The sequence below is a fragment of the Marmota marmota genome, unplaced genomic scaffold, assembly GCF_001458135.2.
Source record: "Marmota marmota marmota unplaced genomic scaffold, marMar, whole genome shotgun sequence".
NCBI classification, from domain to species: Eukaryota; Metazoa; Chordata; class Mammalia; order Rodentia; family Sciuridae; genus Marmota; species Marmota marmota.
In genome coordinates this window covers 5,847,466-5,872,745 of record NW_026000185.1, presented here as the reverse complement: position 1 = coordinate 5,872,745, position 25,280 = coordinate 5,847,466, and the positions used below count along the sequence as shown (strand labels likewise).

At 43.1% G+C, this 25,280-nt stretch overlaps 1 protein-coding gene across 2 annotated transcripts in view; it reads right to left on the bottom strand.

The window, feature by feature from the left end:
- LOC107146666 (CREB binding protein) overlaps positions 1-25,280 on the bottom strand; it is a 133,605-nt gene that overhangs the window by 66,543 nt on the left and 41,782 nt on the right. Inside the window, exon 3 of one of the 2 annotated variants that reach the window (XM_015490802.2) lies at positions 10,759-10,935. The exons of the other annotated variant lie outside the window; for it this stretch is intronic. Within the exon in view, the coding sequence (XP_015346288.1) occupies positions 10,759-10,935 (177 nt within the window). The remainder of the gene's footprint in view (positions 1-10,758; positions 10,936-25,280) is intronic. 2 annotated transcript variants of the gene reach the window in all.

The window sequence follows — 25,280 nt, the reverse complement described above, 5'->3', positions numbered from 1 at the left end:
ATCCCCTGTGTGCCTTGAGAGACGCCGACCACTCTACGAGTAAAGGGAGGGAGGGAGGGGGAGAGAATTTTTTAATATTTATTTTTTAGTTTTTGGCGGACACAACATCTTTGTGGTGCTGAGGATCGAACCCGGGCTGCACGCATGCCAGGCGAGCGCGCTACCGCTTGAGCCACATCCCCAGCCCTCCAGTGAAACTCTTAAAAACACAGGTCCCCTCCCTCCCACATCTGCCAAGGGGCCACAGCCATTTCTATTTGTTGAAGTTCCACAGGGGATGTATTATTATTTTGATTGATGTTTTACCAAATTTTCCAAAATTAACATGTATGTACCTTTACAGTGAGAATAAAACAAAAGATTTAAGAGGAAAAAAGTCCAAGGCCAATTATCATACAGCAGAGCACAGTTCCCTAAAGGGAAAGTATGAGGCCAGACTACGTAAAAACTCATGCTCGTTATGACTAAACCCACTGGGAGCAAACAGGACAAAGGTAAAGACTGATAAACCAGCGGAAAGACCTGAAACACACAAGACCATACAAACAGTACTGCAAAAAGTACTCTTTTCCTCTTGGCCCATCTTCATTTCTCAAGTACCCTGTGCCAGGCTCTGGGTTCCAGGCCCAGCAAGCAGTGCTCAGTTAGGGGCTGCCCCTCCCAAAGCACTCAGGACCAGTCCCAGAGCCCCCATGCTGAACCTTTCTGCTCCCCTCCTCAACATAGGGTTGACTATCTTGCTAAAGAGTTCTGAGCAAATCTAACAGGATAGAAACTAAGCGATTTAAATAAGTAATGACCATGTCTATAAACATAGCACTTTAATTCTACTAGTACTAAAAAAAAAAATCAAAAATCAAAATAAGATGACATCATTTTCTCCTACCAAGAACAAGGTGAGAGCCCCCAGATTTGGGAGGATGGTATGATGTAAGCAACCTGATACATGGCTCTTGTTGAAAGGCAATATAATAGCATCTATCCAAAGTTCATGCCAAATTCATAAACACAGAAGAAGGAGGTCAGTAATGGCCAGGGAGTAAAGCTGGCTAAACATTCTGAACCACTGAAGAACCGCTTGTGAACAAAAGCTCACCAACCCTCAGGCTTCAAGGTGCAGCCCACTCACCTACCCTGGTCTTCTTCACTCAACTTAACCACATGCTCTTTGCCTGGGTTGCTTGTCACCATAATTTACTAGTCCCAACATCAGTCACATTCCATCCATCAGACCACATGTAAGGGCAAACACTCACTTGCCCTTGCATTCATTAAATTTTAGATTTCAATATGCATTTTTACAAGGATCGTTACTTACATAGCTTTGTATAACTGGTCCCAACTGTTTCTCCCATATACCTTGTATTCTACCCTAAGGAAATAGAGATGTGCACCAAGAATGAGCATAATAAAGTTTATTCTGGCATTCCTCATTAAAAAAATGTTATTTTCCAGTAAGTGCCCAAGTATACATTATAATGCCTTCAAAGCACCCTGTGCTCCAAACACTGAGAAGAGAGACCAAAAAAGAACAGTAAGAAATGCACTACCTCCTTCCAGAGCAGCCCTCGAGACCCAGCCAGCCCCCACCTTCACATCCCAGTGAGGTCCCAGAGCCATGCTTCTTGGATACTCCCTCCCTGACTATCTGGAATGTGTGACCCTCCATAACCTCCATTTAGTATTAGAAAACGACACCAACATCACCAGGTAGGACAAGACAGCTCTGCAGTACTGCCTTTCTGATTCCCCCAGAAGGACCCTGCAACAGCTGACTATGCAAGCTCTGGAATCACAAAATAGAATGTTCCCCATAAGAGCACACCGCTACCAGTGTAGGAAGAAGGATGATCATGCTGAGATGATGAAGATCAACTGGTAAGAAATGGAACACAGCTATTCATTCAAATGGATGGAATAAGTTCTTGAGTTTCTGTATTCTTGATTGGTGTTTACTGATTTTTTTTTTAAATAACATTATCTTAAATTTTAAGATCTCAATTCAATAGGGAAATAACTTAAAATGAGCAAGTGGGACCAGGATCATTTCTAGGTAAATCTTCCAGCTCAAAAAAGTTGGAAAGAAAACAGAATGGCCACAGCAAAGTTGAGGCAAGTAGTTCTGCTACTCCCTTTACCTGTCCCATGGTCACAGCCTCCAGAACTGGAGAGCAGGTCTACCCAGGAAGGGTTCACACAAATGAAAATCAGACAATGCTCAATCTAGTCCCATGGGGACAAGGTGATGGACCAAGCCAAACGGCAGGTCTCAACTCAGTTACAGGGTCTTATCAGGCAACAGTCATTTGCCTACAACCAGTTTAAGGATTACCAATTGACTAAAATTTATAAAGAAACAGTCTTCAGGAATATTGACTATAGACTGGCTTCAAGAGGATCAACCTGGCTCAGAACACTTCAGACACTGAGGCACTGTGTGGACATGGCTGGCTATGACTGTCCTCATCCTGCATCATCACACTTACCATCTACTAAGTCCTAACGATCACTAATTTCTCAGAAATGCCTGGTAAACACCTCTTCTGCTTGCTGCTAACAGACAGGCAGACATTGTGGTACTAGTTCTAAGTAAGTACAGAGCACATCTCCTTTAGTCTTTTTAATTTCTTTGTGTGTTTGTGTGTGTGTGTGTGTTTTAGATGGACACCATGCCTTTAATTATTTACTTACTTACTTATTTATTTATATGTGGTGCTGAGGATCAAACTCAGTGCCTCACAAGTGCAAGGCAAGTGCTTTACCACTGGGCCCCAGCCCCAGTCCTCCTTTAAAGAAATGTCTGACCAGGTCTCTACTTTTTATGAAGTGAAAGAGCTATGCGTATCTGTGGGCACAATTTATGCTTCCAATGAGGAGGTTTTGTTGAAGAAAGGGCTATCCTAAGCAGACTCTGGACTCTACAATCATTCCTAGTATTACAGGAGCCTTGTGGATAACAAAATCTATTGATGCTCAAGACCCTCACATAAAGTGGTCTGTCCATTTATAACCTAGGCATAGCCTCCTGAATTCTCTAAATCATCTCTACATTACTTTAATACCTAATAGAAGGAAAGTTTGACATAAATAGTTCTTATACCACATTGTTTATAGAATAATGTATGTGTTACTTAGAAACTAATTTCCATCTGAGGTTGGCTGAGTCCACAGATGCAAAACCTACAGACACAGAAGGTTGACTGTATTTATGGTACACAGAATGTTCCTATACCACAGGACTGCCTAATTTCCCCCAATTTAGTTTCCTATTATATGCCACAAGCCACATACTATAATTTGTACTTAGACTATGTTTCCCAGCTGATATTTATTGCCAGAACAAATGAGGATAAGTCCAAACAGAAAAAAAGGATTTACACTAAGCTACTGTTAAGAATTTTAGACCAAAGGTTATTCTTTGAAGGTCCTGCATACTTATTTTCTCAGCAATTTTCATGATACAGGTGGAGCCAGTATGATAGAAGAAATAGATATAAATTCTTAAAAATACACAAACATTTAAATTATTAACAATTATGGTCAAAGGCTTCATTCAAATATTTCCCCACATTATCCAATTTGATCAGTGAGACACATTCACAACTGCAGTGTGGCTTTACACAGAGCTGCTGTCACGGGAAGGTGGCAACACAACTACTGCCTGGTCACCCCGGGAGAACTCTGCAAGCACCCTCCCTAGTGGACAGAGGCAAACATTAGACAAGCAGCAGTCTTCAGATTTTCACATAAAGAATGGTGAACTTTAGCATCTGTGGGAAAAAATCTACACCATGAAATGAGCCCACTGAAGACAAGGACAAAGAGAGTCCTGGCCTTTCATGCAGTTTCACCTTGATCCCCCAGTCATTAGAGACTAGACCCAAGGGAAAGGCAACGATGAGAACATGATGAACGTAGCTGGCAGGGGGGATGGTGAAGGCTTTTGAAGTATTAAGGTTAAGGAGGACACCAAGACCCACAAGGTAAGCTCACTCTGTAGCACACAGGAGGCCACTTGGCCACTGACATTTCACACACAGTGGCTCTCGTGAGCTTTGTTCTACATCAGAATCACCAGAGGGGCTATTTTAAAGTGCAGATTCCAGTGAAAGGACTACAGATCATCTACTTGAGAATTATGTAAATTACATCATTGGGAAATAAGAACCATAAACTGAGAAACTGAATAAGAAAAAACCTGAAGTTTCACAGAGTGGCCACAAAAAACTGAGATATTCCTAACTTTCCTCCTGAAAGATTCTGAGTCAGAGGACGAGGTGAGGCCCAGGAACCACTGACATACATAAGACAGCTACAGCTGTGTGAACCACCTGAGCAAAGCCTGTTGCCTATGGTTTGCCACTCAAATGCTGCCAATGTCACTGCCCCAGCCAGGTTATTCCGGAAAGACAGAAAAGACACTCCACAACCTTCAACTGCCTGAACAGTCTGCCACCAGCCACACTTTCCTGTTTAGAGACGTCAGTCAGCAGCTGCCAGAGGCCTTTGTCTAAAACCTCCACATCAATACTCTGACACACAATCAAAAAAACCTATAAACTCTGCTTTCATGAACATTTTTGCATTTTTTTTTAAATTTGAATCCAGTGGCACTGAGCTACATCCCCAGCCCTTATTTTTATTTATTTGTTTGTTTGTTTGTTTATTTATTTATTTTGAGATGGGATCTGGCTAAGTTGCTGAGACTGGCCCCAAAGCTGTGATCCTCCTGTCTCAGCCTCCTGAACTGCTGGGATCACAGGTGTTTCCCACCACAGTTTTAAACAAGCAGCACACCTGATGAATCATCACATGATGTCGTTTAAATTTTTCTTTAAAAAGTCCACACAGGAACTCCATATCAGAAATAACTCCGTGGGAAACCATATGGGGAAACCTGGAGACAAGGCCCCTCTGGTCACAAAATGTTCTCGGTCGGGGCTGGGGATGTGGCTCAAGCGGTAGCGCGCTCGCCTGGCATGTGCGCAGCCGGGTTCGATCCTCAGCACCACATACAAACAAAGATGTTGTGTCCACCAATAACTAAAAAAATAAATATTAAAAAATTCTCTGTCTCTCTCTAAAAAAAAAAAAAACAAAGTATTGGGGCTGGGGATGTAGCTCAAGCGGTAGCGCACTCGTCTCGCATGCGTGCGGCCCAGGTTCGATCCTCAGCACCACATACAAAGATGTTGTGTCCGCCGATAACTAAAAAAAATAATAATAAATATTAAAATTCTCTCTCTCTCTCTCTCTTTAAAAAAAAAAACAAAAAACCAAAGTATTTAAAAAAAAAATGTTCTCGGTCAAAGGTGAGTCCCACTTCCAAAGAGCACTCTGTGGAAGTGGCAGAAAGTCCAAGCTGAAGCTTAGATAGGACAAAGTCACCAAGAGTCAAGTGGCACCTCTTCCAAAAGAACTGCTCTTAAATGGCCTGTTCATCCCTGCCTGCTTGTAGGGCTTGAGTTCCCAGCATGCACTTCCTGCTCAAAGATAGGTCTGGCACACCTCAAACTCAACCTAAAAGGGTGACTCAGCCTCTCCCCCACAAAGCCTGCTCCTCTTCCTTTGTCAAAAAAATTTAATTTCTAAATTCTTACACCTACTTATGCTATCCTAATAAACTGTAAGCTTGTTTAATAATTATGTCACTCTATTAATTCAATTTATGAACAAGTCAAACCGCATGCATTCTGCATGTCATTAAATCGAAGACTTGACTAGGTCTAATACACACAGACTTCAGAGATGTACATCTGCAGAAAAGTAAGCAAAAAAAGGTGCACCTAAGAGTTATGAAATAATATATGGATATTTTTAACAAACCTCTAAATCTATATAAAGTAAGAGACTTCAAATAGAATGGCCAAAGATAAGAGCCACAATGAGATGCATCTGAAAATTTAAGAAAATGTACATTTCCTTTTCTTTTTTTTTTTTGGTAGTTGGGATTAAACCCAGGGACACTTCATCATTGAGCCACATCCCCAGTCCTTTTTTTATTTTGAGACAGTCTCACTAAGTTGCTTAGGGCCTTGCTAAGTTGTTGAGGCTGGCTTTGTACTCACGACCCTCCTGCCTCAGCCTCCCAAGCTGCTGGGATTATAGGCATGCATCACTGTGCCTGGCTACTCACAGCTTCTGAAGCATGACTTTCCTTTTGAGAAAGTCCTCAAGAATGATGCTATTTCCAAGAGAGGAACTAACCCTTTCAGTGCTCTTGGCAACACAGCCTACGGGAAAGGAGGCTGGGAGTGTCAGGGGTGGCCACAGAGGCTGTTGGTCCCCAGGTCTCTGTGCATGTAGATTGCATCTCTCAATGGCAGACTGTGCTCCCCACAGATCAACCTTCACTCTCTAATGACGCCATCTGCCCTTATCTTACTCAGCCTCTCAGCAGCTACCATTTCCTGCAGCCTAGAGGTCTTCTCTTAGCTGTGGTGACTTACTCCCGTACTATCCCCTTTGCTGGCTATTCCTTCATGTCCTCCCTAGCCAGGCTGTCTAGTGCTCTCCCTGGGTCATATTATTCACCCTAGAGTTGTGAGTGCACTGTGTGCTTTGTGAGCGCTGCTGACTCCCAGAAGGCCAGTGTTTGCTCTACTTGTATGCCTACCTGCTTTCTTCACCTCTTGGGAATCCATAAGTATCCCCAAAGGCACTAATCCCTCTGTCCTCTCCACCAGCTCCGTAAAAGACTTTTCACCATGTCTCCCATACAGCTACCCAAATGGCAAACCTCAGCTAGTCTCCCATACCCCCAGTGCATCCAACCACATCTAGGCCAGTAGCTCCTCCAGCCTTCGGCAGTGCACTCCATCCTCAACCTCTCCAGCTGGCAGCCAGAAAAGGCTCTGAAGGGTATTAAGACTGCAGATTATTTCCCTGCAAGCCAAGGTCTCTCCTTCTATCCAAGAGCCCTCTGGCTGGCTCCTACTTGGCCCTGAGCTTCATATATCCCTTTTCCCCTCCCCAAGAGTCATCTTTCCCATGCACTAGACTTCTGACACTTTCTACAAGCCAATGCACTCCTGGTGCCCTGGGGTCTCTGTGACATCAAATGTCCCTTTCTCGGTGCAGCCTTCTCTGAGGGCTCCAAGTAAGGTGGCTCCTGTGTTAGTTTCAACCACTGCATGCTATGCAAACTTTGGTGCAGTTTTCGGCCGGGTTTCTGTTCTCGCGACTAAAAGGCTCAGGGGTCACTCCAGTTGAACTGGGCTAACTGGGCTGCACGAAATAACCACACAAGAGACACAAATACCTTTTTCTTGGGGGTCGCTGTGACGGCTCCTCTGACCTTATGGGTTCACAGGAAGAGAGAGAGCGAGAGCACACACTGACCCCTTTTATTGAGGAGAAGCTATTCAAATGAGGCAAGGGGTCAGGTTTCAGGGGACTGAGTCTATCTTCATGATGTCCACTGTCAGCAGGTTGACTGACACCTGGGTAGGCCACACCCAAGGGCACAGTAAGAGAAGGGGACACACACAAGGCACTTCCATAGAAGATTCTATCATAAACAGGGCAAGGGGTTACATTACAAAGGAACAGGTGAGCGTAGCTTCACCCATGGGGCTGTAGCAAGACACATCCATGCAGGAGACACCAACCCTGGAACCCAAGAAGGGTGGGGAAATCTCTGCCATATTTCTGTGACTGAGCGCCTCAGCACCCAGCCGGGGAGTGTGACTCAGTCCCGTGTAAGGTTGGTCTCCCACAGTTTTCTACTTATTTTCTGTCACCATTGCAGTCCTAATTTCACGAAAGAGGAGCATACCCTGCAACATTCACACCTGTATTCTGGATGCCCACACCAGTACTCGGGCACATAGAAGGACCCCCAAAATGGGACAAATTAACAGAAAGACCCCATCCCTTCCCTTTCTTAACACCACTTAGCAAAGGTGGAATCCTGTAGAAACCCAAAAGACAGAAAAGCAAGAGCTCCTAGGTCAATGACCATGTAACTTAAATTATTCCATCAGAGCCTGACCTGGTACAACGTAATTTGGCATCAAAGTTCATACCTAAACTGGTACCAAATCTAGTCAAATTCCAAAGGTTACCCAAAACATGAAAAGAAGTACAAGTGAGTTCAAGGCTTATTTTCCTTTTTTTCATTGAACAGACCTAGTTTTTCTGTAACCACTTTTCTGCATAATGAAAAAATCTGTGGATTTCAAGAGGCCAGATATAATGGAGAAAATTTGAGGAAGATCACAAAACAAAATGGAGGAACTGCAAACAAGCCGAGTAAGCACAGGCAAGGGGGGCATTCCCAGGGGACCCAGGGCTTCTGAAGCATGACATCCAGACTTAATTAAAAAGAGCTTTACAGCTGGGTTTGGTGGCACATGCCTGTAATCCCAGCAGTTTGGGAGGCTGAGACAGGAGGATCAGGAGTTCAAAGCCAGCCTCAGCAACAGGGAGGCGTTCAGCAACTCGGGGAGACCCTGTTTCTAAATAAAATACAAAATAGGGCTAGGGGATGTGGCTCAGTGGTTGAGTGACCCTGAGTTCAATTCCTGGTACAAAAAAAAAAAAGAGCTTTACACATAGAAAGCTATATAGTCTTGAACAAACCAAACTCCCTCAAGCTTAATGTCCTCATCTATAAAATGGGGCCTGTAATGATGCCTCTCACGAGGCCACTGCAGGAATAAGGTTAATCAGAGGGCATGAACACTTAAAAAGATGCCAGGCAAACCATGTGTGCTCATGTCCAACCTCCCTGCCAGCCACTCCGGTTCCTACCTCCAGCAGGGCACTGAAGGCCACACTGGGATCATGCTGCCTCCCAGGCGTGAGGGAGCTCATCCTATCCCGGAGCCTCCAAAATAAAGGGTCCAGGCCAACAGCAGAAGTAGTCACTCAATTTTGCCCTTTGAGGACATCTATGGCAGATCTCTCTCCTTAAGTCCACATGGGCTTTTGTGGGAAAGTGGCCCCCAAGCAAGCAGCACAATTCCCGTGGACAAGAATGCTTCCTCAGTTTACCATGATCCTGGGAAGCCCGAGAGAGAAAGGGGAAGATGAGAAGAGAGTAAGGGAGGGAAATGGTTAGACTCCAAAAGACAGACCAAAGAATGAGACTTCACTGTTACTGCTTCCCCCAATCACTCTCCACAGTAGGAGTTCCAAATGGTGGGTGTGTGCGCACGTGTATGTGAGCGCACAAGACTGTGCCCCTAGGGAACTTATGTCAATATCTGGACACATTTCTGATTGCTACAAATGGAGTAGGGAGAGAGGGCCATGGGCATCTATCTCATGGGAAGTGGCCAGAGACGCTGTTAAATATCCCCAAGGGTCCAAGAGGCCCTGTAACAGAGAACTGAGAGTCCCCAGGGCAGAGAGGCCCTGCAGCCCTAGTACAGGAAGGAAAGAAGCCTCTGTCCACTATCTTGATGAGTAGACCACAGACAGCAGATTCAGTCCTACAAAGCAGTAGCCCAGGCTGGCAGAGTAGAGGGATTGTATTAGTCAGGTGTAGGTAAAGGAGAGAGGGTGAAGTGGGGCCAGCAGCCAGATTTTTTTTTTCTCCCCTGTGGTGCTTGAACCCCAGGACTAGCACATGGGAGGAAAGCACTCTAGTAGTGAGCTACATTCCCAACCTCAAACAGAATTTTAAAGGAGAAAGGAAAGCTAGGCACAGTGGCCCATATCTGTAATCCCAGCTACTCAATAAGCTGAGGCAAGAAAATCATGAGTTTGAGGCCAGTCTGGGTAACTTAAGGAGAAGACCCTGTCTCGAAATTAAAAATCAGGGCTGGGGCTGTAGCTCAGTGGTGGAGTACTTGCCTAGCATGTGTGAAGCACTGGGTTTGATTCTCAGCACCGCATAAAAATAAACAAACAAAATAAAGATATTGTGTTCATCTACAGCTAAAAATATGTTTTTTAAATTAAAAATTAAAAGGCCTGGGCTCAGTAGTAAAGTGCCCCTGGGTTTGATCCCCAGAACTGAGGCAGGGGTAGGGCAGATGACAAATGTTTTTGAACATAATCCTCTGGCTTTCTTCTAAGACTTCCCAAATTGCTACTGCAGAAATATGTGAGTGGCAAGCTTAGAAGGTCTGACCACTGGCAATAAGCCCAGGAAAGAAGACAGTTGTCTGTTCAGGGCTTGACCAATCACCAAACACAAATCAGATGTTCAACAGTTGGGGTGTACACAGTGAGGATGGACCACAGTAGGCATTGCTTCCTCCATGATCTGAATTAACAAAGATTTTACTTTGTGGTGCAAAAAGAGGTATTTTCCCACTAATATCTTGATTAGTTAGGTTAGAGGGTTCGTGGACAGTTCCTGTTTTATAGGGAGAATGAAGATGTGAAATCATCCATCAACTCAGGCACAAGACCTGTCTTATCAACAAAACGAAGTCGTTGGAAGACAAATGTCATTTGTTTGACCATAACACAAATTGATGGACTTTTACTGATAGCTTCAAATCACTAACAAATAGCAAGCTAACAAAAAGCCAGTGTTGCTGATTCTGGTGATTCTGCAAAGAAAGGTAAAGTAATTCACTTATGTATATTTTTTCATAAACAAAGGAAGTCTGTGAGGAGTGGCTATCCCTCCTGCTGTCAGCTCATCACAGAAAATGTAAAGATCACTTAGAGAGTAACTTAATCATAAGAAATATGGGTTATCTTCCTATCACCCACTTAACACACTGTCGGTGCAATAAAATCCATATGCCAAAGCACCCACACCAAGTCCCACAGCACTGAGCACCAAGGGCACCTTACCATATTTGGCACATTGGTGACTGAAGTATTCTTGATGTCTGTAGGGAAGGTAGGCAAACTATTGACCATGCTCTGTTTGCTGGATAGTTGGGGGTTCACTCCAGTGGCTCCCATTTGCTGCCCTCCAGGTTGACTGAAAGGCTGTCCAAATGGACTTGTGTTACCAGTCATTCCCATCTGAAACAAAAACAGGTAAGATCAACTGTCACAATGCAAACATACATTAAAGGAAGGGCCTCAGAAATGTTCACTTGATCCAATGATGGAAAAATTGTTTATTTCCTATGAAATCCTCATTTCAATTACAAACTAAAGGCTCATTATCAGAGTCCACAATCAGGATTATAAACACAGCAAGTTGCTCAAAGCTATCACTTCAGGGAGAAGGCTAATGAAGAAGCTTCAAACAGTTATGTCCCATCCTAAACACTATCCCAAAAGAGGCAGGACTTTTCTCCCTCACTCTCAGCCATATTCCTCCTTCCCAGATATGTATCCTTCCAGAATCTCAGGGAGTTGGTTCAGATGTGAACTAAGTGTTCATTAGTTCAAAATGCAAAGTAGAAATATTGGTAATGAAATGATATCTTGGATTTGCCTTAAAATGATCCAGCAAGGTAGCTGGTGGCAGCAAGAGGGGCATGCATGCAAGGGTTGGTAACTGCCAAATATACTAAGTAGACAGGACTATGTCGTCCCCTCTAATAGTATACATGCTGGAAATTTCCCCTACTAAATCTTTTTTTAAAAAATTAAAGCAAACCAGGCATGGATACACATCTATAATCCTTTGGAGGCTGAGGCAGGAGGATCACAAGTTTGAGGCTAGCCTCATCAACTTAATAAAATCCTGTCTCGGAAAGGGGGGTATGGCCGAGGATATAGCTCAGTGATAGAGCAATTGCCTAGTATGCATGATCCCTGGATTCCATCCTCACTACTACGAAAGAAAAAAGTGAAATAAAACTAAATATATGGTAGATTAGGCAAGAGTGGGAAGGAGGAATTCTCAGCTACGCCTCCAGGAGACCAACCACAGACCCAGGTCAGTTTCCTCAGGTCACATAAGTTCCAGCCTCCTTAGGAATCCCCAACACATTACCCTGATGCTTTCTTGTCCCCTTGGGGAGGAACAAAGACTAATCATTAAGAAGCTGGATGTCTGAGCTACTTGCCTTTGTTTTCTCACAAGCTGTCCAACACTTGCTCTACATTTCTAGCATCCTGGTCTGTTTGATGTCTGGACAGGAAAGAACCCCAGGAGTGAGTTTCCATCCAAGAACTCACCACCAGCCTCACATGGTGACTACATATCAGCACATCCACTCTGGGTAATTTAGATCCCTCTGGGAATTTCCATCTCCTTATCTGCAAAGTGAGTGTCTTGAACAAGACAAGCCATGTTATTTCTTTCAGCTCTAAAAATCTACACTGCTAACAAACCAACGTGAAACACCGCTAATTCCAAATGTCCCCTTTCTGCTGAAATAGGTCTACACACAGAACCAAACACACAGCACCAAAAGTACTTCAACCAAAAAGATATTGCTCTATGCATTCTTATACACAGGTGGCTTCCCTCTACCCTGAGCCCTCAGAGTTGGCATTTCTCACCTTTCTGAAAGTGATATCTTTCTAGCTACCACTTTTGCTCTATGTGTTCTATGTGAGTAAACTGAAACATAAATCCTTCACCACGCTCATCAATGAGCCTCAACCTTCAGCTCAGGAGAGTTCATCAATGTGAAACTATAGTGAGCAAATTCTCAGCTAGGTTCTGTCAAGTGTTATCTGAAACTCAGACTGAAGCAGTAAATGTATTTTCAGAAAGTACTGTGCTAAATTCTAGTTAGCAAGTTCTTAAAGGCCCAGAATTTGAAAACGTTAACAAACATTATACAGTTAAACTTTTCTAATTCCTCAATTTGTCTACTTTGGACCACTTATATCAGAATACACGACCTCAGTCACCCTCCTCAACTTGTCCTCCTTGTCAACAGCATTCACCAAGGTTCTGCTGTGAGCCAAGCCCAGTGCTGAGCACCAGGAGACAGCTTTCCTACTCACCATGGAGCTTGCCCCTTATACCACAAATTTGGCAAACAAGAAATCAATGTCATTTGGATGTTTCTGATTAATTAGGATTTGACTAGCATCAAGCAACCAATGTGGCTGGCAGGTGGTACATGGTGAAGGGTCTTTCTACTCACACCAAATGCCTCTTCAGTGAAGAAAGGGAAACCGAGCAGCTGGGGTTATAGGCATATGCCACTGCACCCAGCATGTCTGACCTGTTTTGAAGATCCACTTCTAAAACTTTGCATTTCTGACAGCATTCCAATGATCATTTTGACAAAGTAAAGAAAATGGGATGGGTATATCTGGTCAGTAGGGTAATACCACCTGGTCAGACTATGCAGTACTTGCTACATGGTCAATTTCAAAGAGAAACCTTGTGTTTGGAAGCACTATAATAGATTTCTTTAGGAAATTTCTCTGCATCTTTTCTCCTTGGACATCAGATAGGATATAAACTGCTTCCACATAGTTAGAATTTTTAAAAGGTTAAATGCCCCAGCAAAAGTCAAAGGTCACATATGGCATATAAGAAACGTCCACCTCACAGAGGTTCAACCTGAGCCATGACAAAAGCAAACAAACCTAGTGTCTGGCCCCAGACTTTCCTTAGTCAGCTCAGGGTCAGTAAACAACAAGGCCAAAGAGGCCACAGTCCGCCAAAGGCCCACTGATCACCTTCAAGCAGGCTATCCTTGACTCACCCCAAAATGTCTCCAGGGAAAGTCAGGAAGAACTCAGGGCCACACTCCAGTCCTCAGTTGAAGTTTAAGGGATAAGCCATTTGCTTCTGAGACTCTAAATTTCTAAATTTTTATTCTTTATCTATTCTTCATTAATCAAATTGAACATCTGTGGTCCTCAAGCCTAGGCTAACACATGTGTATTTGGAGCACATATACTCAAAACGAAATAGTAAAATCATAATGTCACTTCAATTAATTAAAAACCTTCATTTAATTTCCATACAGTTACTTGATGATTATCTAGTGAATGTGGCTTTATTTTCCACTGAAGTTCATCAAAACTTGGTGTTATCGACTTCTAGAGAACTTCTGAAATAATCTTTTCAGTAAAATCCAAAAAGCAGAACAGAAAAGAAACAGGGAGTACTCATGACTATGAAAGGGACACGCGAACAGGTCAACAACGATGGAATGCTAGCACCCTCCAACGGCCCTTTCGTGTTTAAGTGTTTCTACTCTGTCCTTCCAAACAGCCCTTCATACTCATGCATTTAATTTACGTTCAATCTCAGAAAAATCTAACTGCAATAAGAACCTTAAAAAATCTCTCTCATAATGGAATCGATTAAATAATGCCTTAAGCTCTACCAAATTGTCCAACAAAAAAGCACTGTGATGAAGTGTATCAGTCATTTGAACACCTGCTTGTCTCTTCACTGAAAGAATAAAAATATGTAATCTACAATTCCTGTGCATAAGGAAAGAACACACTAGAGAAGATTGGGGGAGGGGGGATATGAATACCAGACTAGAACTTACCCACCCCAAGGACGAAATGGGGTGGGGTGAGGGACAGTAATGACCCTTACTTAGCATGACCAAGTTATGAGACCTGACAACCACAGCTCCTTTAGAGCCCAAGAGCAAGGCCCACTCTATTCTTTCTTACTGATACAAAGACACCTGCAGCAAACTGGCAGCAGCACCCAGCCAACGGCCAAAAGCAGCTTGGGTCCTAATGTATGGCATATCATCAAGAGACAGTCAACAACACAGCAGAAGAAAGGGTGAACTATGCTTCTCCTCTTCTGGCAGATATGGTGAGGCAGAGCACTACACAACTGGCATTATCTATCATAAATAATATTTATGATGACCCATCCTGAGTCTGTCTTGGACTCAAAACCAGGATAAAAAGTACTGCCCTCCTTGAACATTTGTCTCCTCTGTAACTCTAACTCATATCAGCACATAGTGGGTACTTCGTACTTGTGGAAAGAACCCAAAATGAACATTCCCAAGACATCACTGCCCTCAAGCCCTCAGGAAACAGAGCCCCGTGTGTCAGCCCCGAGGAAGGAGGTGGTCAAAGAACATCGGGCAAGTCAGTGATGCTGGGCACGATGGCAGTCAGAGTGCACTGGGAAAGACAGCAGGACTCTTTCTAACCATCTTCTGAACTTCCACAGACCTGAGTTACTAAAATGAATTGACAGACAGTTCACTTACCCATGTTGAAAAGTTGGGCAAAATAAGCATATACCCTTTAAGTTGATTTTACAGAATGACAGTTTTGTGTGTGATGGAAGCAAGACAGGAGAGCAGTCTGGGTCAACTGTGCCACACCTCCTGGGCCAGCAGATCTTTGGCGCTGGTGCAAGGTTCCATCCATGCCCTAATCCAGAGCCTCTCACCTGGGATCCAAAATACTGAACCATCAGCCTCAGTGGTCATCATCTCTGACTTCAGAAAGCCTTCTCTGTTTACTTTGGTGTAGAGGACAAATATAATTTTCTACTTGTAATGATATGACAGCTATTAAAATATTAGTAAGAAAACATGCTCTGGACCCCTAAAGAGCAGAAAGATCTCTGTCTCCATTGCATTAATCAGGGGAACATCCCTACTGCTCACATCTCCCACCTAATTCATCAAGTAAGACCCAGTCTATAAAGAAGGCAGTGGACAGAAATCTGAGAACTATCTAGGGGTTAAGGAGGACCAGCACTGAGTGGAAAGATGAGACTGAAAGAGTGCAGGCAAATCACACAAGAGAAGCTTCTCCCTAGAACAGGCTTCTGCAGTGGTAGCAAGCCACAGAGAGGCACTTTCTTCACCTAGGACCACACTACAGCAGTCCAGGCTCTACTGGGAGGAAACAATGGGTAGGGACTGCCTGGGCAGTTGGTAGGGACACGAGAGAGAAGTCTGGTTAATGACACCTATGCAAAGTTTTGTACGACATTCGTTTTGGTGGGGAAAAGAACATTATTCAATTTCCCCACAATGCTCAAGGAAGAACAAGACTAATCCTGATCTCACAGGACCATGTGCCACTCACAGGACCATATGCCACTTGCGGGAGACTTAGCACACAGTCTCCTTCCCCAGAGGCACTGCCTGTGTATGAAAACCACCTAGTCACAAACCAATTCCTCCAGGAAACTGCTTGGAATATGCTCTCACAGAAAGAGTCCAACACAGCTAACTGCCTGAAGGGATACTATGCAACCAGCAGGAGCAGAAGGACAAGTAGACAGTGCTGCCAATGCAGGACCTCACTTGACTCAGCGGGGCCGTAGGAAACACATCCAGTGGCAATGCTGAGTTTGATGTGGTTTCAGTGAGACCACTAATCACACTGCTTTTTCAAAAGTTGACTACTTCAGTTTCCTCACACCTTGAAATACACTTAAAACCACACCACAGTAGAGTGCTCAGAGGAAGCAGAGCTTTGTTGGTCAGAAAGCATAAGGGGGGGAATATATAAGAAATAAGGTTTGTGGGGATGACCAGTCAAGTCAGGGTATTAAACCTGCCACTTTATTCATGAGGAAAGGATCAGCCAGAAAGCTCAGAATACACCAAATCAGCTCAAGAACTCATCCCAAAGCTCCACACATCTCCAGTACAGAGACCGTACCCTGAACCATGAGGGTGTCCCCTTCCCACTGAGGCCCTCCAAGCAGACTGGACTTGAATGAGTACCACCGGCCAGAGACATGGGCTCTGTCTACAAAGACCAAACTACTGCCATGGGACAAAGCCAGCACAATGCCCATTTTTTTTGGGGGGGGGGAATGAAAAAGTTCTCCTGGAACACAGTGATGGTACGATTTTATTCAGAGAAGTGGGACAACCTCATGGTCAGATACATGGACTTGGGATATTTACTTAGTCTTAACAGTGGCTCTGCCACTTACTATGTCACCTTTGGAAATTTATTTAAATTTCTCTGTGCCGTGATCTTAACATCTGAAAACTGGAGATAACTGTACTTCTTAGGGCTGTGTGCAGATGACACAAACTCACATGTGAAGCACCCAGAAGAGGAGCTGACATGCAAGAGTGTTATGGTGTCAGCTGCTCCAGCACCATGATTATTCTGAGACTCTGGGACGGGTCGCTTTATACTTTATATTTCTAAGTACACCTATGGTAATAAATGAAATAAAGAAGTTTCCAGGAACACTGATGGTGAGGAGTGGGCAGCCAGGCCAGGTGGACTCACTGCATTTAATCATGACATGTGCTCACAGCAACATCAAAAGCCCTGTGACAGCCCTGTGAGTTTACTCCTTATACAGATACTCAAGAGGCCACTATTTCCAAACTGTCCTGGTGCATTACCAGCTTTTCCAGTCTTTACCCTCACTTGTTTTCTAGCTTTAAAAACAATTAATTCAGAATATTCACTTCAAACTAAGAATATATCATAAGCAATGTAATCAAACTACCCTGATCTAACATCCCTGGGTTGAGATTTATACCAAAATGTGGACAAATTGAACAAGAATGCTCTCATGAAGAAAAAAACTGATGTGCCTTCTTCTCATAAGTGACCACGCCATCACAAGCACTCTTAGACACGGTTCAGCCTGCCTTGACAAGTTTGTTGAGTTGAGGTTTTCAACATCTTCCCCAATCACTGGAATACACTTAAAAACTACAAATGCATATAAGGTGTGTAAGAACACCACCATTCAGTTTGTAATAACCAAGTATTTGTAAACCATTTGAGGGCCAAAGAATTCATTCTTTTCAATGACATGAAGAACCAGAACTAACTGAAACTATGGCCACATCATTTGTAAAGCCAAAAGCATTTTCTTTTGGCAACCTACCAGTGTTGGAAGGAAACCAAGAAAAGCAGTTTTCATGGAAAGACACGACTGTATTCAGTTGTCCGCTGTCACCGCTTGCTCCTGGAATCTTTCCAGCACCTCAACTTGGCAAATGGAGAGTAAAGGACAGAGGCCACCACTGATAATGCCACAGGCAGCACTAGCTGGCCAGAGTGCCCCTGGTGCAGAACTGGGCAAGAGCACCTGGGCACTTGACCCCATTCTTACAGCTGCCACCTTGGAGAGCACTCAGCAAACCACATCCCAGGTCTGAAGACTTCCCTTGAAGAGATAAATTCTAACTGAAAGGTGAATAAGAAATATCATCTAGCAACTCTCATCACGCTTCACTTGGATAACATGTCTTCTTTCAGGAAGCTGTGACCAAACTGAGCCTTAGAGCAATGGATACTCAAGACTAGAGATCTTTTGATAACAAAGCTGGCACCCTAATATCAGTGCCTATAGTTCAAGAGACCAGGGCTTCGGGAAATTCCAGCTCCCCAGGGTGCAGTCTGTATTAATTCACAAGCAAAAACACTCACCCAGCTGAGTGGTGGAAAGACGATTTCTAAGCCTCTTCTAACCAGCCATGCAGTGGGGATAAACTTCTTGCTCCTCTAAGCTTTAGTTTTCCTCATGTATAAAACAGAGGAGAATTTAGATGATCCTTCTAAATTTAATTAATTCTAAATTAAAGTTCCTTCTGATCCTAAACTCTGATGGCTTTGGTTTCAATATGTGCTTGATTTATGTGAGGTTAGGACTCCTAGGAGAAGCAGCTACTCGAGGGGAGTAACAATTCGAGGTCCTGAGTCTACCTGGTCCTGAAAGACCTCACCCCAGCATTACCCTATATAGGGCCCCTGTGATGGCCGGTGAGTTTTCCAGAAAAGCAGGATTTCATGGAGCACTCCCTGTAGTCCACACAGCAAAAGGACAAAGCTTCCATAGCTCTGTGCCTCTGCATCCATGTCCTGAATACTTTACAGAAAGCACAATCTGAGGCAAAACAAACCAAAGAAAGAGTGATCAAGCTTAGTAGATTATTTTTCCCAATTCCTTCAAATCCTAATTCTCTGGACAGAGGGGCAGCCTCTTCAGGACTAATAATTCCTAGCCCAACCCAGTCCATCCCTGTATGGCCTAACCCACAGTGACAATGGAGAAGTAGTAAAGGGGAAGAGGGGGTAAGGGGAATAGTCAGGCATAGCGGCACACATGCTGATAATATAATCCCAGCTACTCAAGAAGCTGAGGCAGGAGGATTTCAAATTCAAAGCCAGCTTGGGCAACCCAGACCTAGTCTCAAAATAAAAAGGGTTAAGGATATAACTCAGTGGTAGAGTGTGCACAAAGCCTTGAGTTCAATACCCTACACAACAAAGAAAGAAAGGAAAACAGGGGGAGGGGAGATAACAAAAAAAAAAATCATTTCAAATATAAACAGAGAATCTATAAAAATTCTTTTAATTAACACTGAAGCTCAACTATAGCACAATGAAGCAGAGATGAGAGCTGGCCATAAGTCGCTAGATGAACTAATAAGCATGTACCCCAAATCCTCTGCAGCAGAGAGCTCTCATGACAAGCAGAAATGCACCTTCCTCCGGAGATTGACAATTCATTCACTGATGACAATGACAGAAAACATACACAGAGGAAGCCACAAAGGAACAAGGTTATCTGAGTAAAGGTAATGAAGGAACCCACAGCAAGGAAAAGTAAAAAAGGGTAACTTGAAAGAAGATGTGAGAGGAAAAGAGCCAAAGGAAAAGGTAAGGTGACACTCCGAGAACTGGGCACCCCCTCTCCAATGGAACAGGAAACCAGAATGAGTTCTTGAAACAGGCTGTCAACTTTACCATGAGAGCAAGGAAACAGTACAAGGGGATAAGCCCTAGAAGACAACCTCGGGAACATCCTCAATTCAGGTTCTGTGTCACCTCCTCCTGGAAAGCCTCCTGGCTAGGGTGGCAAGAGGAAGATGAGTAGAAGGCGGCAGCCCTAGAACGCAGAACACCATGACCAGAAGGGTAAAGCACACACAGAGTAGTACAGTCATTTCAAAACATCTGTGGCTCAACTTCTTATAAAACACTGAGCTGTGAAAAGTCCTATCAAAAATACAGCTGGCACAGGAAAATATCTTAAATCAAGTCCTCCTGACAGGTGATATTGATGAGGAGACTCTGAGGAAGCCTGGAGCTAGCTTAACACCTGGTTCACAGAGAGATCACATTCAAGGCATTAGGGCAAAAGGAACTGGTGGGGTTGGTGAGCTGGCTGTGTGACTGCAAGTCACTCTTGATTACTGGCAAGGGAAAAGCTCCTTTAAATTTAAAAAAAAAAAAAAAGAGGGACACAAAAGACACAATCCTGTAGCGCAAGCACGCACACACACACACACACACACACAATAAAGAGAAAAGAATGTTAAAATGTTTAATAGTGGTTACTCTGGAGTGTTTATTTTCTTTTTTATATCATTCAAAACATCTATACAAAGCATTGTTTTAAGGAGGAAAAACTGGTTTTTAAAGTCATTCTCCACTCAAACATACTGTCGATAATGACAAATGACTGACCCACTGTTTAGCTGTAGGGTTGTATTTAAAGTATTAATTGAAGCCGTCAGCAGACACTGGATACAACTACTTAGACTAAACTGATTGTGACTGTCAAGAGATTACTCTGGGGTGGCAATTTAAATCAAATGCACCCTGACTATAACATGGCTATCAAAATTGTCACACTTTGCTCTAATGTATTATTCATGTGACCAAAAAAGTCCAAATAAATGAGGCTTAGCCATTGCTATTAGACATCTACCACCAGTCTTCGCAGAGAAGGCTGGGATGAAAGAAAGAAAAAAACAAAACACAAAAACAAGCAGGACACTTAGAGTTGTCTGTTGTCTAATAGTCCGCCATCTCGGCAATCACACAACTGGCTCCTAGTGCATCAGGGGTACAACCATCCCTGCTGTCTGAATCTGATGTGTGAGCTTCAGAAAGCAACAAGCAACAGAATGGATCAGGAATTCACCTGAGCATGTTTAGTTACCAAATTCAGATTGCAACATGGTTATTATTGGAATATATCTGTACAAGGAACAGGCCCTCATGGCAAGAAGGCCACCCAGCAGGTGTCACATGGTCCCCCTGCCCTGGGATAAAAACACTCTTTGAAAAAGATGTGGTGGGCTGGGGATGTGGCTCAAGCGGTAGCGCGCTCGCCTGGCATGCGTGCGGCCCGGGTTCGATCCTCAGCACCACATACAAACAAAGATGTTGTGTCCGCCGAAAACTAAAAAATAAATATTAAAAATAAAAAATTAAAAAAAAAAAAAAGATGTGGTAACGTAACACTTATCAAACAGGAAAGTGACTCCTACTAGGCCTCTTCCAGGGGACAGGTACTAAATGGTGATGGAGGCAGGCAATACAAAGGGGCCAAGTTCTCCATAGTCCAAGATAAGAGACACAAGCCACAAAGAAATAAGATGTAGGCTGTCAACAGGTGATACCACAATGACTGAGGTGGATCTCAAAGGAGCTCAAGAAGTCATCCTTGAGCTGTGCCATAACAACATAAAGCTCAGCTGCAGGTGCTCTGCATTGTTGGCAAGAATGAGAATGTATTGAGACACTTAAGGAAGGGACCTGGATATCCCATTATTCTTGCAGTTTCAAAGTCTATCTCTACTCAAATAACTTAAATGTACATAAAAACAGACTGGAAGGAACAGGAGTGAGTAGATTATTAAGGCTGGTAACTCGTCTTAAAAGGTAAGCACTGGCTCAGAGAGCATCACTCACACTGACAAACAGGACAAAAGTTACTTGGCTTGCTCCAGTTGAAAGCTGAGGACATGATCCAAGAGCCTCTCCACCTCCTGGCTGCTCCTTCCTTGGCTTACTGTGGTTTCAGTGAAACCCCCAGGGCAGGGCAGAATACCAAGGTGAAGCCATTCCCTGAAAACCCAGAGAGCACAGCTGCCAAGCAGACAATGACTCCTGATTTATAAAGACCCTCTCCGTACCTGGTTTTAGGGGAAAATGCACTCTGTAACCTCCCCCTGGTCTGTCCTTATCTCTGTGTTCCAAGCCTCACCTCCTTGTACCAGATCAGGACACCTGTTTACAGCTGAGATTATATACCTGCTCTCCATTCACACAGGGTTGCTCTGACTTCCTGTTTCCAACTTGAATGGCACAGCAACATGTAGGAAAATGCTCTGAAAAAACAAAAGGCACTGCACAATCTTGGGGCAGCTTTAAGGTCTCTTTCCAGATGCAGAACGCACACATACACAAAATAAGCTCTAACATCAGGTAGGACTCTGAAATGAACAGATCTTCTACAGTTAAAAACAAACAGGAATGCACTCAAACTGCAAAAATGATCAAGTCAGTAATTCCAGACAATGTTTGAAGACCACATCTCTCAGTGCTACTGATCTCTTGCTCTGGTCTAGGAAGAATTTAAGCTAGCCTGTTCTCCAGTTCAATCTTCATTACTTGCAAAAAACACAAAATGAATAACATGGCTCATTACTGAGCACATGAAAAGTTTCCACCTGGTTAACAAAGCAGCCACTGCAATCATATCACTTGAGACCAAGTGCCACATTCTCATCCTAAAATGTGTAAGAGATTGCCATCCACTGATAAATACTTGTACTCCCTGACAAGAAAATGTCACCAGCATTCAATTCCTGGTTCTAGTCAGGCACTAGTTGGAGGGTCTAGACATTTTTCTTAGAGCCTGCAACCAAAAAAGGAAAAGTGAACCTTTATACAGTCAGAATGCATATCACACCACCAAGAAAATCAAAGACAACCAAATATACTTGGGGAAAGACCAATATATAAGTATGCCTTTGTTTTTAAAAGTATTAAGACAAAAATCTCTTGTTCCTGCAATTCATTTATATCCACTATTTGAACCTCTTATAGAAGGCCAAATTTTCATTTTAGAATAGGATGAAGAAACAACAGAGAAGACTAATTTTAAAAAGAAAGAAAGAAAAATACAGCCAGACGCAGTGACACACACCTGTAATCTCAGAGGCTTGGGAGACTGAGGCAGGATGATTGCAAGTTCAAAGCCAGCCTCAGCAAAAGCGAGGCACTAAGCAACTCAGTAGGAACCTGTCTCTAAATAAAAATACACACACACACACACACACACACACCAGGGGTTGGTGGTGTACATCAGTGGTAGAGTACTTGTCTAGAATGTGCAAGGGCCTGGGTTAGATCCCCAGAACCAAAAAAAAAAAGAGAGAGAGAGAGAGAGAGAGAGACAGACAAATTTCACATGCAGAATTCCAAATAAAATGTGTCAACACTCTACCCTAAGGTAGGTAAAACATAATCCTCCTCACCCTAAGTGTTTACTGCACTTAGTGACTCCTTTCAAAGAGAAAGTATGGAAGGGCAACACTGAAGTGGAGAAGCCCGAGACACAACCACAGCCACGTGACCAAGGGCAACACCAACTGCAGTGCACCCCTGAAGTATGTGATGAAAACAGTTCTTCACCTCTAGGATATTCCCCACTACCCTGGTCTATCTTGAGAAAAACATCAAGCAAATCCCAAAAGAGGGGCATCTTATAATATACCTAAGCAGTTCTCCTGAAAACTGTCAAGGTCATTATATGACCAAGGAAAGGCTAAGAAAATAGCACACTTAAGAAAGGTCTGTCCTGGAAGGGCTCCTAAAACAGGAGGAGGACTTGAGGGAAAAATCAAGAAAATCCAATTAAAAGCGGACTTCAGTTAATCATCATGTATCAATACTGGTCAATAAATACACCACAACCATGTGAGATGTGAACAGGAAGCTGGGTGGGTGTGAGTCAACGAAGAACGGGACTTTCTGCACTTTCAATTTTTCTGTAAATCTAGAACAGGTGATTTTTTTAAAGCCAAATTTTAAGAATAAAAAAAATGATAACTATCAACAGGTATTAATTCAGACTAACAGAAATACAGGTGTTGGGGCTGGGGATGTGGCTCAGTGGTAGAGCACTTGCCTCACATTCGTGAGGCACTGGGCACTGGGTTAGATTCCCAGGACCACTTAAAAATAAATAAATAAAATAAAGATATTGTGTCCATCTACAACTTAAAAAACATTAAAGAAAAGAAATACAAGTGTTAGTTATTCTTTGTTCTTTTGTGTTTTGAAAATTTTAAAACACTCAGAAAGTTCTAAATCAAACCTTTCTTTGCTACCATAATGTAAGCAAAATTAAAAGAGGCTAGGTAACTTCTTAGAACCACCTGTAAATCATATTTGTACTCATGCTGGCCTCCTGAATGTAAGGCAAGCACATACTTTTCTAGCTAGGAGAGTCCACCTTCTCATGGGTCTGGCAAAACCTATTTGCTCTAAGCCACAGCTCAACTGGACCATGGGCAAAACACAGTGAACAGGGTGTGTTTCTATAAGGTATAAGTAGTAAATCCTTTCACACAAGAAAAAATACTCCCAGGAAATAACTCATTCTCCCAGATATTTGTTCCATAAACTGTGTATGGGGAATCCTGCTCCACACACAGAAAGTAAGGCATCATACACTTCCTTGTTTTATTACAGATAAAATCATGTAGAAAAAATTCAGGATTTGGAGTCAGTCACAGGTGGATGTGAAGTACAAGTCTGCCATCTTCAAACACATATAATTTGAATAATCTCCTGGACAGTCAGAAAAGTAGCTCAGCAAATTTTATTCCTTGTGTAAAATAGATCTGGTATCGACCTCACAGGAATATTAAATAAGAGATGATACAAGAAGATTTGCAAAGCACCCAGTACAGTGCCCAGTACAACAGATGTGTCCTTTCCTGCTCTTCCTTTCAGGAATACAGTTATTGTTATTCTCATTCACAAGATCATCCTGAAAGTTTAGGCTATCAGCACACACGCACACACACACACACACATATTTTAATGCCAAAAATGTTACATGGTAATCTACATAAAAACCCTTAAGTATTTTAACTTGATGTTAGATGGACAGCAAATTACAGTCTACAGTAAACATAACTCTTTCCAAAATACAGCAAAAACATTTTGGAAAGCTGGTCCTTGAAGTTATGCTCTGGACCCATTTACATTAAGAATGTCAGGGCTGGGGATGTGGCTCAAGCGGTAGCGCGCTCGCCTGGCATGCGTGCGGCCCGGGTTCGATCCTCAGCACCACATACAAACAAAGATGTTGTGTCCGCCGAGAACTAAAAAATAAATATTAAAAATTCTCTCTCTCTCTCCCTCCCTCCCTCCCTCTCTATCTTTAAAAAAAATATATATATATTACTGAAAAAGAATGTCAAGAACCAGGCTAGGGATGTGGCTCAGGGTTCAAGAGCTTGCCTGCCATGTGTGAGGCCCTGGGTTCCACCCCAGCACCACAGAAAAAAGAAACAAACAAGAATGTTAAGTGAAGCAGTGACCAGGTTTCTACAGGCTATGGACCATTCAGTAAATAACAGATAATTTTTTTTTTTTAATTTTAAGTTGTCAATGAACCTTTTACTTATTTATATGTGGTGCTGAGACTCGAACCCAGTGCCTCACACATGCTAGGCAAGCACTCTACAGCTGAGCCACAACCCCAGCCC